We start from the raw sequence: 17,749 nt of genomic DNA, 5'->3' as shown, positions 1-17,749 counted from the left end.
ACTAAAACATGTGAGTAGTTTTTCCACCACAGGTAAATGCTGGCTGCTGCTATTATTAATGCTGTCCTTTGAGAATCATCTACGCTAGAGGTTAAGGAGCTGCTCGGTTCATATTCACAATAAAAAGATAAAAAACTATCGTGAATCGTGATAGTTGTGCTAATATTGTGTTTAGCTATAGTTTATTTGATCTTAGCTTTAGATGGAAATGTAATGAAGTAATGTGCCTGCCCAACATGTTTTTAGTGGAATGTAATTGCTTAAATTTGGCTTTTGGTGGAGCTGTGTGTGTGTGTGTGTGTGTGTGTGTGTGTGTGTGTGTGTGTGTGTGTGTGTGTGTGTGTGTGGTGTGTGTGTGTGTGTGTGTGTGTGTGTGTGTGTGTGTGTGTGTGTGTGTGTGTGTGTGTGTGTGTGTGGTGTGTGTGTGTGTGTTGTAACTAAGTTGTGTTGTGTTGTGTGTATGTGTAACGTTCCCCTGACGACGGTCTCCATCTGGCGTGCCTCGCGGCGGGCACACGCACGGCGCGCGCGCGCCAATTGTTTCCATCGCCCCTGGTAACGGTGGAACAGAGTCAGCCCCCCCCTCCCCCCTCCCCTCCCCCTCCCCGGGCGTGGCCCCGCCTACCGACGCCACCACCCCACGGGACCAACCAATGAGACGCGTCGCTTCGCGTGACTGACGGCTCCACGGGCCAATGGCGTGCTCCGAGGGGCGGTCCCAGGGCGGGAGGATTATATAAACATCCGGTCTCAACAGGTTTTTTCATTTAGAACTGAAGAAGACGCTGCTCTGCTTCGACTCCTCCTAAAGACTCGACGTTTATATTATTATAAAACCGTTTTAACGCCTTTTTCTACCGACCAACCATGAGGGAAATCGTCCACCTGCAGGCCGGCCAGTGCGGCAACCAGATCGGAGCCAAGGTAATACAGAACTGTGTATTCAAGCTATTTGATTCTAAATTAAATTGATGATGAAGACAAGTGCATGATTCGTATTTTTAGGCGGTGGGTAGGTTAGCTAGCTAGCTAGCTAGCTTGCGTGCGTACGTACGTACGTTTGTCTGTGTTTGTGTGTGCAAACACTAGTAGTCAATGATTGATTACTATCACAATATAGAGGCTATTTAACAAAAACAATATTTGTTTAGGTGCATCTAAAAAAAATATATAATATTATATAAAACATATTTAATTATTTATAATACAGAAATGTCGACCATCTGGGAAATATGTTAATTTATGCAGTCAATACGTGGTCTCTGGGCTACTTTTAATAAACACATTACTTCATCAGTGGGGCGTGGTGCATGGATGCGATAAAACTGTCGCACTGTCGAGGTGTTATAATCCCAGATTTGCTTTGATGGCAGCTTTTAATTTAAACTCATTTGTATTTAATTGTTGAGTCTACTAATCTAGTGCCTCTTGACAATACAACCTAGATTATCTGTGGGGGTCAGGCCAGTTGGCTGGTCAGTTAACACCAGTCACTGGTAGTTTTGGGCTCTGTGGGCAGGTGCCACATCGAGCTGGAAAGGAAAATCAGCATCTCCATAAAGCTTGTCAACGTACTGAAGCACTAAGCTATGGCTCTGTGTGTTGACTCCAGTGTGAAGTGAAGTTAGTTTTCACTGTCAGTAGACCAACACCATGCAGATAACATGGACCCAAATCATCACTGTTTTATCAATTGTTGATACAACACAACCATCTATTGGGATATTTTACAGCACTGTGTGCTGCCGTATGTCGACAAGCTTTAGGGGTATATACTGATTTGTGATTTCCTTTTCCAGCAGCACTTGGCAGCCGAGCCTAACCCTTATAAGTGACGGGGCGCAAAGTGGTGCATTGAGAATGCACCATTTACAGGGAGGTGATCTGTGTTGATCTTTTAATTAATCCTAGTTTGTGGAGGTGTTTAGTGACGATGTTTTTATCTTTTACTAGTTTTGGGATGTGATCAGTGACTCTGTTTATCTTTTCCTAGTTCTGGGAGGTGAACAGTGACTGTGTTTTTATCTTTCTCTAGTTCTGGGAGGTGACCAGTGACTATGTTATCTTGCTCTAGTTCTGGGAGGTGACTGTTATGTTGTTCTAGTTCTGGGAGGTGATCAGTGACCATGTTATCTTGCTCTAGTTCTGGGAGGTGAACAGTGACTATGTTATCTTGCTCTAGTTCTGGGAGGTGATCAGTGACTAGTTATCTTTCTCTAGTTCTGGGAGGTGAACAGTGACCATGTTATCTTGCTCTAGTTCTGGGAGGTGATCAGTGACTATGTTATCTTTCTCTAGTTCTGGGAGGTGATCAGTGATTATGTTATCTTTTCCTAGTTCTGGGAGGTGATCAGTGACGAGCACGGCATCGACCCCACAGGGACGTACCATGGCGACAGCGACCTGCAGCTGGAGAGAATCAACGTCTATTACAATGAGGCAACGGGTAATTAAACCAATTGGTCTTAATTAAAGCTGACGTCATGTCAGCCAGGTTCACTACACCCACTCACTGGTTTCCTAAACACCAGAACCAGGTTCACTACACCACTCACTGGGTTCCTAAACACCAGAACCAGGTTCACTACACCACTCACTGGGTTCCTAAACACCAGAACCAGGTTCACTACACCACTCACTGGGTTCCTAAACACCAGAACCAGGTTCACTACACCACTCACTGGGTTCCTAAACACCAGAACCAGGTTCACTACACCACTCACTGGGTTCCTAAACACCAGAACCAGGTTCACTACACCACTCACTGGGTTCCTAAACACCAGAACCAGGTTCACTACACCACTCACTGGGTTCCTAAACACCAGAACCAGGTTCACTACACCACTCACTGGTTCCTAAACTACAGAACCAAGAGAGTCATGTGATGCTTGCCCCGGGACTCAAGCTAGTGAAAATGGCAGATCTACAAGCTCACAACGCGTTGCAATGTGATGCTTTGTAGATCGGCTGTTCATTACTTATTAAACATTTGTTTTCTAATTTATGTAATTCAATTTTTGTTTATTTTATATTCTCTTGTAAAATCATTGAATTTGTTTAATTCATGAACCCTTTAAATCTGTACAAAATGGAAGCAAATAAACCAGCAGTGACACAGCACACTCAGAGGGCAGATTGTTCTAGAACAGTCCAGTAGATGGCAGACTTGTGTCTCCCCGAGATACACTACTGTGGTGGTCATGTTTCATAATTGTAGGAGTGTTTTATTGATTCTTTTTAAAAACTCTGTTCCCTAATGTAGCTGATTTTTAGTTTTGTCCTGTAAAGCGACTTTGAGTACCTCCAAAAAGCGCTATATACATTCATTGAATGTATTTATTTATTTATTATTATTATTGATGAGGTTGATGTAGGATACATGTTTAACCCATTTTGACCTGAGATCAGATTCTAAAAATGTCTTCTACATCCTGACAGTTTTCTGAAAAAGCTATGTTTCTATGTCAGTGGTTCTTCGATTTTTCTAAAATGGCAGACCTACAAGCTACTATGAGCTTGTAGATCTGCTATTTTTCAATAGCTAAAGCATAACATAATGCCAACACCAAAAGGGGTTCCCGCCCAGAATGGGTTAACTAGTTTCCCTAATGTAGCCGGTTTGTCTTTTTGCCCTGTAAAGCGACTTTGAGAACCTCGAAGAATAAATCTAATGTATTATACATTTGTATTGACAGTAGGTGTTTGTTGGACTATGTTTCATTGACCGTCGGTGAAGTGAACTGTATGAGTTCACCAGGCTGGTGTCAGAAATGTACCCACAATTCGGCATGCACCGTATCGATATCTGTACCATATCGATATCTGTACCAATCGGTATCTGCACTGTATCTGCCTTCAAAAAATGCAAGATTGCTATGAAAACCAATAACGATTAACATATTTGTCTTTAGACGAAAGTTTATTTTATAATATTGAAAAGGTGATGATAAAGACAGTGTTTTTTCTGTAGAATCTTTTAGAAGGAAGTCTGAAAAATACTACATTACATTTACTTTCTTTTAACCAATATCGGTAGTTCTAATAAATCACGTAATAAGAACACCGTATTAGAATTCTGCATCTTCACCCAGAATCTCATTGCAATCTCGTTATCTGTCAATTTGACCGTGCAAATAATTGGATATCGGTGTTTTTGTCATAATTATGTTATGATGTGCTCTGTCCTTTTTATCATCGGCTGAATGAATAAATAAAATAATTCACGTGTCCTTGTCTCCAGCCACGAGATGACCTGACAACTGACATGAATAAATTATTGACATGCTTGTGTTCTGTAACACCAGGTGGTAAGTATGTCCCGCGGGCGGTCCTCGTAGACCTGGAGCCAGGCACCATGGACTCTGTGAGGTCCGGTCCGTTCGGACAGATCTTCCGACCCGACAACTTTGTCTTTGGTGAGTCAGGGTGATTTTTTTTTTGTTTTGTCGTTTTCCCACAATGTCTCCTTGTCAATGTTACAATTTAGGCATTTATCAGACGCTCTTAATCCAGAGTTACATTAAGCAAGAACAGAAAGCATGGCAATACATCACATACATAAAAAGTAGTTATCATGAAACATGCATAAAAGTAGTTATCATGAAACATGCATAAGCTAAGAATGTAACAGTGGAATTTCTATATAATGAAAGTATACATTTATAATATAAAGTGCTATGACTACATAAAATGCAACTCTAGTGCTTTCTACGTAACATGCTATAAGTCTGTATAAAATGCTATCTAAGTCTACATAAAGTTCTGTCTAAGGGGCTAGGGCAAGTGCTATGGGCCATGATGGAGTCAAAATGTGGGTTTTCAGGCTACGGTGGAAGATTGGGAGTGAGGCACTCGCGCCACTCGGCGCGCTATGAGCTTGTAGATCTGCTATTTTTCAATAGCTAAAGCATAACATAATGCTAACACCAAAAGGGGTTCCTGCCCAAAATGGGTTAAACTTGAAAGTTTGATCGGGTGGGGAAAAAATAAAACCCAGATGACAAAATACTAAACCCATGGTGTTTCAGGGTGTTGCTCACCGATAAGAATCGACCTTCAGGCTACTAGGCCTGTCACAATAATGACATCATAGCAATTATTTGAGATCATCATTCACATGATTTATTTTAATTTTTTTGCATCATCGTCATAATCCTTTCCATGTTGACAAGCTCAAAAGCATCTTGTAGATCGGCTATTTCCACAATTCCTGTTTTTATTTTTTAAGTATGAAGTTATTAAATTGTGTAAGTTGTTTTTCACATTGCCCTGTGCACCATTTTGTTTACAAAGCCAAACAGAATGTTCAATGACGGAACCGCAATCAAATTGTTAATCATTTGAGAGACAATTAATCGGCAAGTATAATCTTATAGTAGTGAGTGACAGCCCTATATGTTTGTGTACCTTAACCCAAGAATAAAGACTCCGCACACCATTTTTCTGCTCCCAGAATATTCTCGTGTTGCCTCTCGCAATTTTCAAATGCTTCCGTCATACAGTCTGGAGCAACGGAAGCTCTGATCATGAGTAAAATATAAATGCTTCCGTCATACAGTCTGGAGCAACGGAAGCTCTGATCATGAGTAAAATCTAAATGCTTCCGTCATACAGTCTGGAGCAACGGAAGCTCTGAGCATGAGTAAAATATAAAGCGGAAGTGGAGACTGATCTAAGCATATATTAAATAGCTTGCTGCTTAGCAATCAAAAAATATACAATGTAATGTTTGTTCACGGAAATGGCAGTAGTTCCAGACTCTATAGCATCTACTCTATATATTGTGTAATGGTTGTCTGGCTACGTGAGACTACTTCATAAATGGTAACGTTTTCCTCAGACCTGAGTAAGAGTTTTGGCTCAAACGTTTCCAGCACCCAGCCAGGCCAGCCTATTGTTGTTTTTTTTTTATGTGTGTCTTTTTGACGCTGTTTTCATCCTCTTTTGTCACGTGTGCACGTTACACAGGCCAGAGCGGTGCAGGTAACAACTGGGCGAAGGGCCACTACACGGAGGGAGCGGAGCTGGTGGACTCGGTCCTAGATGTGGTGCGTAAGGAGGCGGAGAGCTGCGACTGTCTCCAGGGTTTCCAGCTCACCCACTCCCTGGGCGGCGGCACTGGCTCGGGCATGGGCACCCTGCTCATCAGCAAGATCCGAGAGGAGTACCCCGACCGCATCATGAACACCTTCAGCGTTGTGCCCTCTCCCAAGGTACGCCAGATGCAGCCTGCGTAGACATTCTAAAAATAGATGCCTCACTGGACGCTGCAGTTCATTGGAGCGACGTGTATCCCAATGAAGGCAGGAAGTCGAGCGGAAGTGCAGTGCTGAAGTAAAGGCTTTAACAGTCATGACAATACATTACAATACCACACAAACATCTACGTTATTAATACAACATCAGAGCCAGGGGGGATTACACAAAACTACAGTTCTCCGCAGCTTTCTTATTTAAAAGTGCCGAAGGCATTTGCTGAAGGCGGCTGCGTCGCTGCCCAAGTGACGTCATTCATGCGACTCCATGTCTTTTGCTGTCACTCAAGTGACTACTGGCCAATCACACCGCGTCTTTTCCGGGACTTACGTTACGCCCGCGGAAGCTGCCCATTGAAGGCAAATGCTTTGCAAGGAATCTCGGGGAAAATTGTGCCCTCATTTGTGACACGCGCCTCAGAGCCGGAAAAGGGCGTCTACGTTTATTTGTCTATGGTTGCCTGGCCCAGCCCGTGTGCTTTCTGGTCTAGAGGGGCGGGTGCCGGTCGAAAAACAGGCGCTGGACCCTATTGGTTCCCCTGATCTGAGCTCCCCTCCGTGGTAGAAAACAGCGGAGAACACTGATTGTCACCAAATTTGCAGCGACGTGCCTCTGTACTGTTGTTGGTTAGCGAAACACAAGGAAGTATACTGTATACTGTGGTATACTGTATACTGTAGGCTTATGGCAGATTTTCCAATTCGTTTCCCCCGGGCTTTTATTTCTGAGCCGACTGCGAATGAAAATCAAAGCCTGGGTCCTGAGGCTGGATGAGATGGGACGTTGTTGTTGATGCCGTCACTGCCAGGGGGAAGTCAGTCAGTCAGTCAGTCAGTCAGCACAGCAGTTAACACATTCCCTGCTGATGGCAGAGAACTCCGTCATGTGGTTTATGATAGATAGCGCTTCTTCAACAACGTATGCATGGTTCTAGGTTGCTAAGCAACGGCCCTTAACTAAAGCACAGACGGTGGTGGTAAAAGCCCTTCGGTGTGGTGCCGTCTCCCAAGGTACCTACCTTTCCCTGCCATGGAAACTACCAAACACAAACTATAGAGAAGCTGTGTGCCGTAGGTTGTAAATGGTGCATTTATATAGCGCCTTTATCCAATGCGCTTTACATAGATTACATTCACACACACATCCATACACCGATGGTGGCGGAAACCATGCAAGGCACAAACCAGCACATCAGGAGCAATATTGGGGGTTCAGTGTCTTGCTCAAGGAGGACACTTCGACACTAACTCTGGGGGAGGCCGCAGGGTTTGAACTGGCAACCTTGCGGTTACCATCCGGCCACTCTACCCCTGAGCCACTGCCGCCCCTAATGTTGTCTTAGGAGACTGTGGTTTGTGAGGCTTTTTATTCCGGTGGGAGAACAGAACGTGAACAACACAGAACCATTCTTTAGCCCCATCATGGTCACCGAACTAAATATGGGATCCTCCCAAAAAAAAAACCTTTGTTCATTAATTGTTAGTTGTTCAGAATTTCTGATTCCATTCCAAGCATTAGTTTTGCACGAAAAACACTCCTTGGGCTAAAAACAGCCATAGCCGTCATCATAAATGGAGTGTTTTTCGTGCAAAAAAGGGCAGGTTGTCATCAGTTGTCAAAATCCGAGTTGGCTTTGTCCGAGGCTTAAAAGGACTTTAAATAAAAACTTTCTGAAATGTCTGAGAAATTATTTTCCAGGCCTGTCGTCGTCATGAAAGACTGACTCTACAGCCTCGGCCTTGCAGGCATTATGTTTATGCAAAGGCTCAACTCATGTCATTTAGAATAGATGGCATTTTATGTAGACGTGGCACTCATAGTTTCATTGTACAGATATTCTAGTTAGACAAATGTTGGGTTCTTAGCTTATACTTGTGGATCTTGACGACTATTTTTATGTATTTGCTGTATTAGCATGTGGTGGTGTTGCTTACTGTAAATCACTCTGGATTAAGAGCGTCTGCTAAATGCCTACATGGTAAATTGTCTTCTCTCTGTCTCTCACCCCCGGTGTTTTCTCCCTCGTCTCGTCTTTCTCTGCTTTGTCTTGGACCCTCCCCTCCCCCACCCTACCTGTTTATTTATTAACGCTCTCTCTCTCTCCTGTTTGTTGTCGCCAGGTGTCGGATACGGTGGTGGAGCCTTACAACGCCACCCTGTCCGTCCACCAGCTGGTCGAGAACACAGACGAGACTTACTGCATCGACAACGAGGCGCTCTACGACATCTGCTTCCGCACCCTGAAGCTGACCACGCCCACCTACGGTGACCTCAACCACCTGGTCTCTGCCACCATGAGCGGCGTGACCACCTGTCTGCGCTTCCCCGGGCAGCTCAACGCCGACCTGAGGAAGCTGGCGGTCAACATGGTGCCCTTCCCCCGCCTGCACTTCTTCATGCCCGGCTTCGCCCCGCTCACCAGCCGAGGCAGTCAGCAGTACAGGTGCGGTCACTTAAAAAAAAAAATCTTTAGGCCGTTTTAACCCCAAATTGTACAAAATGGCTTTTAAACCCCAACGGTTGATTATGTTTCTATTGCAGTGGTTCTCAAACTATTTCATGTCGAGGACCCCCAAAATGATATATAATTGGCCGCCGACCCCATCTGAAAACGTTGTTCCATGGGACCCCCCATGGGACCCCATCTGAAATGTTGTTCCATGGGACCCCCCAGAAGCAAAGATGCTAGTTAAAAGAAACTTATTATATTCAATGATTTGCAAATGTTTTCACCATTTCTCAGCAGTGTCTCAGTAAACTAGGATCACAGGTTAACACATGCATAGACTGCAGAGAGACAGTTTAGTGTCTCAGTAAACTTAGGATCATAGAATGCAGAGAGACAGTAAACTATAGGATCATAGAATGCAGAGAGACAGTGTAGCGTCTCAGTAAACTATAGGATCATAGAATGCAGAGACAGTAAACTATAGGATCATAGAATGCAGAGAGACAGTGTAGCGTCTCAGTAAACTATAGGATCATAGAATGCAGAGAGACAGTAAACTATAGGATCATAGAATGCAGAGAGACAGTGTAGCGTCTCAGTAAACTATAGGATCATAGAATGCAGAGAGACAGTGTAGTGTCTCAGTAAACTAAAGGATCATAGAATGCAGAGAGACAGTGTAGTGTCTCAGTAAACTAAAGGATCATAGAATGCAGAGAGACAGTGTAGTGTCTCAGTAAACTATAGGATCATAGAATGCAGAGAGACAGTAAACTATAGGATCATAGAATGCAGAGAGACAGTGTAGCGTCTCAGTAAACTATAGGATCATAGAATGCAGAGAGACAGTGTAGTGTCTCAGTAAACTATAGGATCATAGAATGCAGAGAGACAGTAAACTATAGGATCATAGAATGCAGAGAGACAGTGTAGCGTCTCAGTAAACTATAGGATCATAGAATGCAGAGAGACAGTGTAGTGTCTCAGTAAACTAAAGGATCATAGAATGCAGAGAGACAGTGTAGTGTCTCAGTAAACTAAAGGATCATAGAATGCAGAGAGACAGTGTAGTGTCTCAGTAAACTATAGGATCATAGAATGCAGAGAGACAGTGTAGCGTCTCAGTAAACTATAGGATCGTAGAATGCAGAGAGACAGTGTAGTGTCTCAGTAAACTATAGGATCATAGAATGCAGAGAGACAGTGTAGCGTCTCAGTAAACTATAGGATCATAGAATGCAGAGAGACAGTGTAGTGTCTCAGTAAACTAAAGGATCATAGAATGCAGAGAGACAGTGTAGTGTCTCAGTAAACTAAAGGATCATAGAATGCAGAGAGACAGTGTAGTGTCTCAGTAAACTAGGCTCACAGGTGAACCTAGCATAAACGATGGCATGTGTCAAAATAAGTAAATAACATGCAAATTATATTAACCTTCTGGTCAAGAAGAAAATGACAAAACTAAGTAACAAGCAGGAGAACAAAATAATGACCGGGCTGAAGTCTCCATGGTCGTCCTAGTTACTACGTGTACTAAATTCTAAACTCTGACGGCTGATTTGGCCTTCGAGTCGAATACATGACTTACAAAATTTTTTAATTAACATCACCACATGTTGGCTTTGTCGGGCAGAGATCACTCCTATGAAATGTCCCACAATGCAGTAGCTGCGCCGACAACAACCTAGCAGAATTCACATGGCGGACAGCCACCAGAGCTACTATAAACACATGTATGTGGAATGTAGTTTTGTGTTGTGAAGGAACAGGAACGTGTGTGTAGTACTACGGCTTCGTCACAAGGTGGGGCACTTTCCTAACATTAGCCGAGGTCTCATGAGTGTCCAAAATGAAAGCTTTTTCGCCCATGCCGTGACCCAAAAGAGAAATTGGGCGTTTGCCCAGGACCCAAACTAGTGAAAATAGCAGATCTACAAGCTCACTCACAATGTGGTGCTTTGCGTTGTGAGCTTGTAGATCTTCTAATTCATGATTTATTTAGCTTTTTTTTTTTTATGGGAATGTTTTTTTTGAGGGACCCATAAAAATGTGCCCGTGACCCCCAACAAATGTGTCCCAACCCACTGTTTAGAAAAAAGTGCGGTAGTGTATGATTTCTGACGTCACCTAAAGGTCATGAACTGTAGACGGCAAACGACGGGTTAAGTGGTCACATAAGGAGTGCAAAGAAAAGTTGTTGCACATATAATAATATAATATAGCAGAGAAGCAGGTTTTATCTGTCTGTCTGTCTGTCTGTGTTCCCCCCCCCATCATGCAGAGCTTTATCTTTCTGTCTGTGTTCCCCCATCATGCAGAGCTTTATCTTTCTGTCTGTGTTCCCCCCCCATCATGCAGAGCTTTATCTTTCTGTCTGTGTTCCCCCCTCCATGCAGAGCTTTATCTTTCTGTCTGTGTTCCCCCCTCCATGCAGAGCTTTATCTTTCTGTCTGTGTTCCCCCCCCCATCATGCAGAGCTTTATCTTTCTGTCTGTGTTCCCCCCTCCATGCAGAGCTTTATCTTTCTGTCTGTGTTCCCCTGTTCCCCCCTCCATGCAGAGCTTTATCTTTCTGTCTGTGTTCCCCCCTCCATGCAGAGCTTTATCTTTCTGTCTGTGTTCCCCCCTCCATGCAGAGCTTTATCTTTCTGTCTGTGTTCCCCCCTCCATGCAGAGCTTTATCTGTCTGTCTGTGTTCCCCCCCCATCATGCAGAGCTTTATCTTTCTGTCTGTGTTCCCCCCTCCATGCAGAGCTTTATCTGTCTGTCTGTGTTCCCCCCTCCATGCAGAGCTTTATCTTTCTGTCTGTGTTCCCCCCTCCATGCAGAGCTTTATCTTTCTGTCTGTGTTCCCCCCTCCATGCAGAGCTTTATCTTTCTGTCTGTGTTCCCCTCCATCATGCAGAGCTTTATCTTTCTGTCTGTGTTCCCCTCCATCATGCAGAGCTTTATCTTTCTGTCTGTGTTCCCCTCCATCATGCAGAGCTTTATCTGTCTGTGTTCCCCTCCATCATGCAGAGCTTTATCTTTCTGTCTGTGTTCCCCTCCATCATGCAGAGCTTTATCTTTCTGTCTGTGTTCCCCCCTCCATCATGCAGAGGTTTATCTGTCTGTCTGTGTTCCCCCCTCCATGCAGAGCTTTATCTTTCTGTCTGTGTTCCCCCCTCCATGCAGAGCTTTATCTGTCTGTGTTCCCCTCCATCATGCAGAGCTTTATCTTTCTGTCTGTGTTCCCCCCCATCACGCAGAGCGCTGACGGTTCCAGAGCTCACACAGCAGATGTTCGACGCCAAGAACATGATGGCGGCGTGCGACCCGCGCCACGGACGCTACCTCACGGTGGCGGCCATCTTCCGCGGACGCATGTCCATGAAGGAGGTGGACGAGCAGATGCTCAACGTGCAGGTAGGCTAGGGGACGCTTCTCAGAGTTAATAACGTGCAGGTAGGCTAAGGGACGCTTCTCAGAGTTAATAACGTGCAGGTAGGCTAGGGGGGACGCTTCTCAGAGTTAATAACGTGCAGGTAGGCTAGGGGACGCTTCTCAGAGTTAATAACGTGCAGGTAGGCTAGGGGACGCTTCTCAGAGTTAATAACGTGCAGGTAGGCTAGGGGACGCTTCTCAGAGTTAATAACATGCAGGTAGGCTAGGGGACGCTTCTCAGAGTTAATAACGTGCAGGTAGGCTAGGGGACGCTTCTCAGAGTTAATAACGTGCAGGTAGGCTAGGGGACGCTTCTCAGAGTTAATAACGTGCAGGTAGGCTAGGGGACGCTTCTCAGAGTTAATAACGTGCAGGTAGGCTAGGGGACGCTTCTCAGAGTTAATAACGTGCAGGTAGGCTAGGGGACGCTTCTCAGAGTTAATAACGTGCAGGTAGGCTAGGGGACGCTTCTCAGAGTTAATAACGTGCAGGTAGGCTAGGGGACGCTTCTCAGAGTTAATAACGTGCAGGTAGGCTAGGGGGGACGCTTCTCAGAGTTAATAACGTGCAGGTAGGCTAGGGGACGCTTCTCAGAGTTAATAACGTGCAGGTAGGCTAGGGGGGACGCTTCTCAGAGTTAATAACGTGCAGGTAGGCTAGGGGGGACGCTTCTCAGAGTTAATAACGTGCAGGTAGGCTAGGGGACGCTTCTCAGAGTTAATAACATGCAGGTAGGCTAGGGGACGCTTCTCAGAGTTAATAACGTGCAGGTAGGCTAGGGGGGACGCTTCTCAGAGTTAATAACGTGCAGGTAGGCTAGGGGGGACGCTTCTCAGAGTTAATAACGTGCAGGTAGGCTAGGGGACGCTTCTCAGAGTTAATAACATGCAGGTAGGCTAGGGGACGCTTCTCAGAGTTAATGACGGCATCACATTTCGTTTCGAGAAGTTAGTAGAATACACATGGACAGGTGGGTGCTGGGCTAAAGAGACTGCAGTAGTATGGATGGAGCCTGCACACCATATAAGGTACAACAAGTACTTTATTTATTTGTCAGACAATAAATAAGACTTTTTGGACCTTTTTTTTTGTTAATATTGTTTGTGGGCTCCATCTAAACAATATATAATAAGTATAATAATATATAATAAGTTATAATTTAGCTATTTTTGAAAAATCGTGAAAATATTTATTTCAGAAAACTGGAGGATTTAGATTTTTTATTTATTTTGAGGTCAGGCCTAAATGGTTTAATCTACTTTTGTACTTGATTTTTTGATAACCCTGTTTTTAACTTTTTTTATGATTTGTTTTTTATGATTTATTTTTAAACCGTGTAGCACTCTGGGATTCCCTGTGAATGAAAAGTGCAATATAAATCAAATTATTGAAAAGTCCATTTGCGTTAGTTGTTAGTTGCGCTCGGGTTTTGCGCTCTGTAAATGCCAGATCTACAAGTTCACAACGCGCCGCACTGCGACGTGTTGTGAGCTTGTAGATCGGCTATTTTCAGCATGCGACCACGTGTAAAATCGGGAGGGAACCGACTGGCACACTAAATAGTTTCAGAAAATATGGCTGAAATTAAATCACAATTTGCTGTCAAAACTGTTAAAAAAAATAAACTGATGGAACCACACCACCAACCTCCGCTCCCTCCTCCTCCGTTGCAGAACAAGAACAGCAGCTACTTTGTGGAATGGATCCCCAACAACGTGAAGACGGCCGTCTGCGACATCCCGCCCCGCGGCCTCAAGATGGCGGCCACCTTCATCGGCAACAGCACGGCCATCCAGGAGCTGTTCAAGCGCATCTCGGAGCAGTTCACCGCCATGTTCCGCCGCAAGGCCTTCCTCCACTGGTACGTAGAGCCGCCGTTGCACCGGCGACTAAAACTACGGCGAAAATTTTTCGCCGACTACCTTTTTTAATTTTTCCGCTGACTCCACATAAATAAAAACTAAGCTATGATGACTATAGCCTCGGAAACCCAGACGTTTTTATTTCCGGGGAGAAAATAAAATGTCTGGGACAGAGTCCACTTCAATTCGGCATAGAGTAGCGCAAACGTCGATCACTCGGCTGATTTCTGATCGTCTGCACCTTTGTTAAATTGACGCACACTCCTCTCTCTGTCGCTCAAATTAATTAGTCTCATGTCCTACAGCTGCATCTGGCGGATCCTGCCGGGAGCTGCCTATGCCATAGAAAGCATAGCTGGACCCCAGGCTATGATGACTATAACTAAGAATAAATATAGTGACTATTTCATCAACAGATAAAAACTAGACTATTAAGACTACAATGCTAGGGAGGGAGGGAGATGAGATCCAGTAGAACTAAAAGACAAGCTTGGTTGCCTGGTACACTCTGATGGCAGATCTACAAGCTCACAATGCGCTGGGAGCTTGTAGATCTGCCATTATCAGAGTGCACCCGTTACTTTGCATATTTGACCCAACGTAGAACGCTCACTGACTGAGTGAAGTGCAATTTTCAAATGCTTCCGTCATACAGTCTGGAGCAACGGAAGCTCTGATCATGAGTAAAATATAAATGCTTCAGTCATAGTCTGGAGCAACGGAAGCTCTGATCATGAGTAAAATATAAATGCTTCAGTCATACAGTCTGGAGCAACGGAAGATCTGATCATGAGTAAAATATAAATGCTTCCGTCATACAGTCTGGAGCAACGGAAGATCTGATCATGAGTAAAATATAAATGCTTCCGTCATAGTCTGGAGCAACGGAAGATCTGATCATGAGTAAAATATAAATGCTTCAGTCATACAGTCTGGAGCAACGGAAGATCTGATCATGAGTCAAATATAAATGCTTCCGTCATACAGTCTGGAGCAACGGAAGCTCTGATCATGAGTAAAATATAAATGCTTCCGTCGTACAGTCTGGAGCAACGGAAGATCTGATCATGAGTAAAATATAAATGCTTCCGTCATACAGTCTGGAGCAACGGAAGCTCTGATCATGAGTGAAATATAAATGCTTCCGTCGTACAGTCTGGAGCAACGGAAGCTCTGATCATGAGTCAAATATAAATGCTTCCGTCATACAGTCTGGACCAACGGAAGCTCTGATCATGAGTGAAATATAAATGCTTCCGTCGTACAGTCTGGAGCAACGGAAGCTCTGATCATGAGTCAAATATAAATGCTTCCGTCGTACAGTCTGGAGCAACGGAAGCTCTGATCACGAGCAGGTTATAAAGCGGGAGTGAGGCCTCCTCCCCACTTCAGTTTCGTCTTTACAGTCGTGCAAATTTATCCTAATATAATTCGAAATCATCTAAGCATATATATATATATATAGCGCTTGCTGCTTAGCAGAAATGGAAAAAAAATAATGTAAAGATTACATTCTATAGTTTACTAATATATTTTTGTGAACGGAAATGGCAGCTTCCTTGCTCGGATTTCGGGAGGTGTAGTTCTCTAGTACTTGAGTATTCTATCTAGCATTTGGGGATTGTGGAGTGTGTGTGTGTGTGTGTGTGTGTGTGTGTGTGTGTGTGTGTGTGTGTGTGTGTGTGTGTGTGTGTGTGTGTGTGTGTGTGTGTGTGTGTGTGTGTGTGTGTGTGTGTGTGTGTGTGTGTGTGTGTGTGTGTGTGTGTGTGTGTGTGTGTGTGTGTGTGTGTGTGTGTGTGTGTGTGTGTGTGTGTGTGTGTGTGTGTGTGTGTGTGTGTGTGTGTGTGTGTGTGTGTGTGTGTGTGTGTGTGTGTGTGTGTGTGTGTGTGTGTGTGTGTGTGTGTGTGTGTGTGTGTGTGTGTGTGTGTGTGTGTGTGTGTGTGTGTGTGTGGGGGCAAGGTGTTTTTAGTGTTCTTCCTAACACGTGTGTGTGTGTGTGCCCCTGTCTCCAGGTACACTGGCGAGGGCATGGACGAGATGGAGTTCACAGAGGCTGAGAGCAACATGAACGACCTGGTGTCCGAGTACCAGCAGTACCAGGACGCCACCGCGGAGGAGGAGGGAGAGTTTGAGGAGGAGGGTGAGGAGGACCTGGCCTGAGAGACCACCACCACCCCCGAGAGGAGGACCTGCTGAGGGACCACCACCCCCCCCGTTAACGTTAGGGCAGTGCTCCTCACACTGTGAGGGACCACCACCCCCTGTTAACGTTAGGGCAGTGCTCCTCACACTCCATATGATTTAATTTTAAAGACCATTTTAATACATCTAAAATGAAAAAGTTAAAAAATATATATGTTTTAAGCCATTACTGCATCGAGAGTAATCAATAAACTATCAAAATGGTCAAAGCGTTGGCGAAATTGTCAAATATTCCCAAAGAACGAGTCAAATCCTTTGAGAATGGCCAACCTACATGCTCACAATGTAGATCGTCTATTTTCATAATTATTTATCCGTGAAACTAAGCCCAAATAAATGTAATGGCCTCAACCAACTCCTACAATTCCAATAAGTGTTTGGCAGAGTTCCCCAGTTCAAATAGGATTGATTATCCCCAGTTCAAATAGGATTTATTATTTTGGGTGGTCCGAACAGTTTGAGAAGTACGGAGTTTATGGGAGGATCCATGCTGTTAGCTGAGCTGCTAATGCTAATCAACACTAATGTCTTGTCCATGTGTTTGTGTCTTAATCTGTCTGTTTTAGGGTGCGTTCGGAAATGGCGCACTGGGCACACTGCAATGCAAACTAATACGAGTGTGCTCCGGTGCGGTATCTTTCCCAACGCACCCATAGTGTCGTTCTATCATCGTATTCTGTGTATGTCACTCTGTGTTCATTAGATCTGTAAGTCCATGTCATGATGGTGGCATTTTTGTGGTGATGATGGTCGAGAATGTCTGTTATGGATTAAGACTGTTGTAGTTCTGAAAACTGTTTAATTGTAGGATGGTTGATTGATTGGTTTGCACTTCAAAAAAATGGTTCTAAAAATCCATTTAACTTCTCTACTGTAAAACAACTGTAGATGGATGCGGATGTTGTAGATTTAGTGGTTCGCAAAAGCGGGGACTATCCTCAGTAGCCTGAGGTTCCCAGCCTTCTTCGCTGTGTTCCGTGAACTTGTTTTGTCACTCGTGAGTCGTGACTAGCGAGTGACAAAACGAGTTCACGGAACGCAGCGAAGCAGGCTGGGAACCCCAGGCTAGGAACCCCAGGCTAACTCCTCAAGGCTCCAAATTGAACCTTTTGTGGCAAAGAGTTTATGATAGTCCTTGACAAATGTTTGAGAACCATGCACTGACTTAGATAAGACACTGAAGTTTCCAGTTCGGCAGCTCAGCCTATGCAGGTCTTTACTGTAGATTTAAGCTTTTCTTTTGCCCTGTTTGTCTGTTTTGTTTAATGACACCTGTAGCTTTAGGGCTGCTCCAGTCACCACTCTGTCCTGTTCTGTTGTTGATGGTGACGCACCGCTAGCTTTAGCCTGTTTGCTAAGACTCTGTTGATGCGGATACAATCTGGTGGGGAAATAAACATTTTTAAATTTTCATGCAAATATGACTCCTGGTTCATTCATAAATACACCTTTTCAATAATAAACAACTTGATCTTTGGACATTTTGAGTTGATTGTAATTGGCCTTGATGTATTTAGTAGGTTGATGATATTCATTGTATGCATGAAACTTTATTCCGA

At 44.2% G+C, this 17,749-nt stretch overlaps 1 protein-coding gene and 1 long non-coding RNA gene across 2 annotated transcripts; one reads left to right on the top strand and one right to left on the bottom strand.

Moving 5' to 3' along the window:
- The first annotated feature begins 773 nt into the window (after positions 1-773).
- On the top strand, positions 774-17,609 carry LOC306919093 (tubulin beta-4B chain). Its single transcript, XM_079531929.1, has 8 exons — positions 774-924; positions 2,338-2,446; positions 4,305-4,415; positions 5,968-6,212; positions 8,376-8,698; positions 11,952-12,108; positions 13,800-13,987; positions 16,001-17,609. The coding sequence occupies exons 1-8, from the start codon at positions 868-870 to the stop codon at positions 16,146-16,148; spliced, it is 1,338 nt and encodes a 445-aa protein (XP_079388055.1). The 5' UTR covers positions 774-867; the 3' UTR covers positions 16,149-17,609.
- Positions 16,976-17,749, bottom strand: LOC306919094. Its single transcript, XR_013789466.1, has 2 exons — positions 17,250-17,749; positions 16,976-17,127 (listed from the first exon to the last, which is right to left on the bottom strand). It is a non-coding gene; the product is annotated as an uncharacterized lncRNA (long non-coding RNA).

Source organism: Electrona antarctica (assembly GCF_951216825.1).
Source record: "Electrona antarctica genome assembly, contig: scaffold_188, whole genome shotgun sequence".
Classification (NCBI taxonomy): Eukaryota; Metazoa; Chordata; class Actinopteri; order Myctophiformes; family Myctophidae; genus Electrona; species Electrona antarctica.
This window is presented reverse-complemented; position numbering and strand designations above follow the sequence as displayed.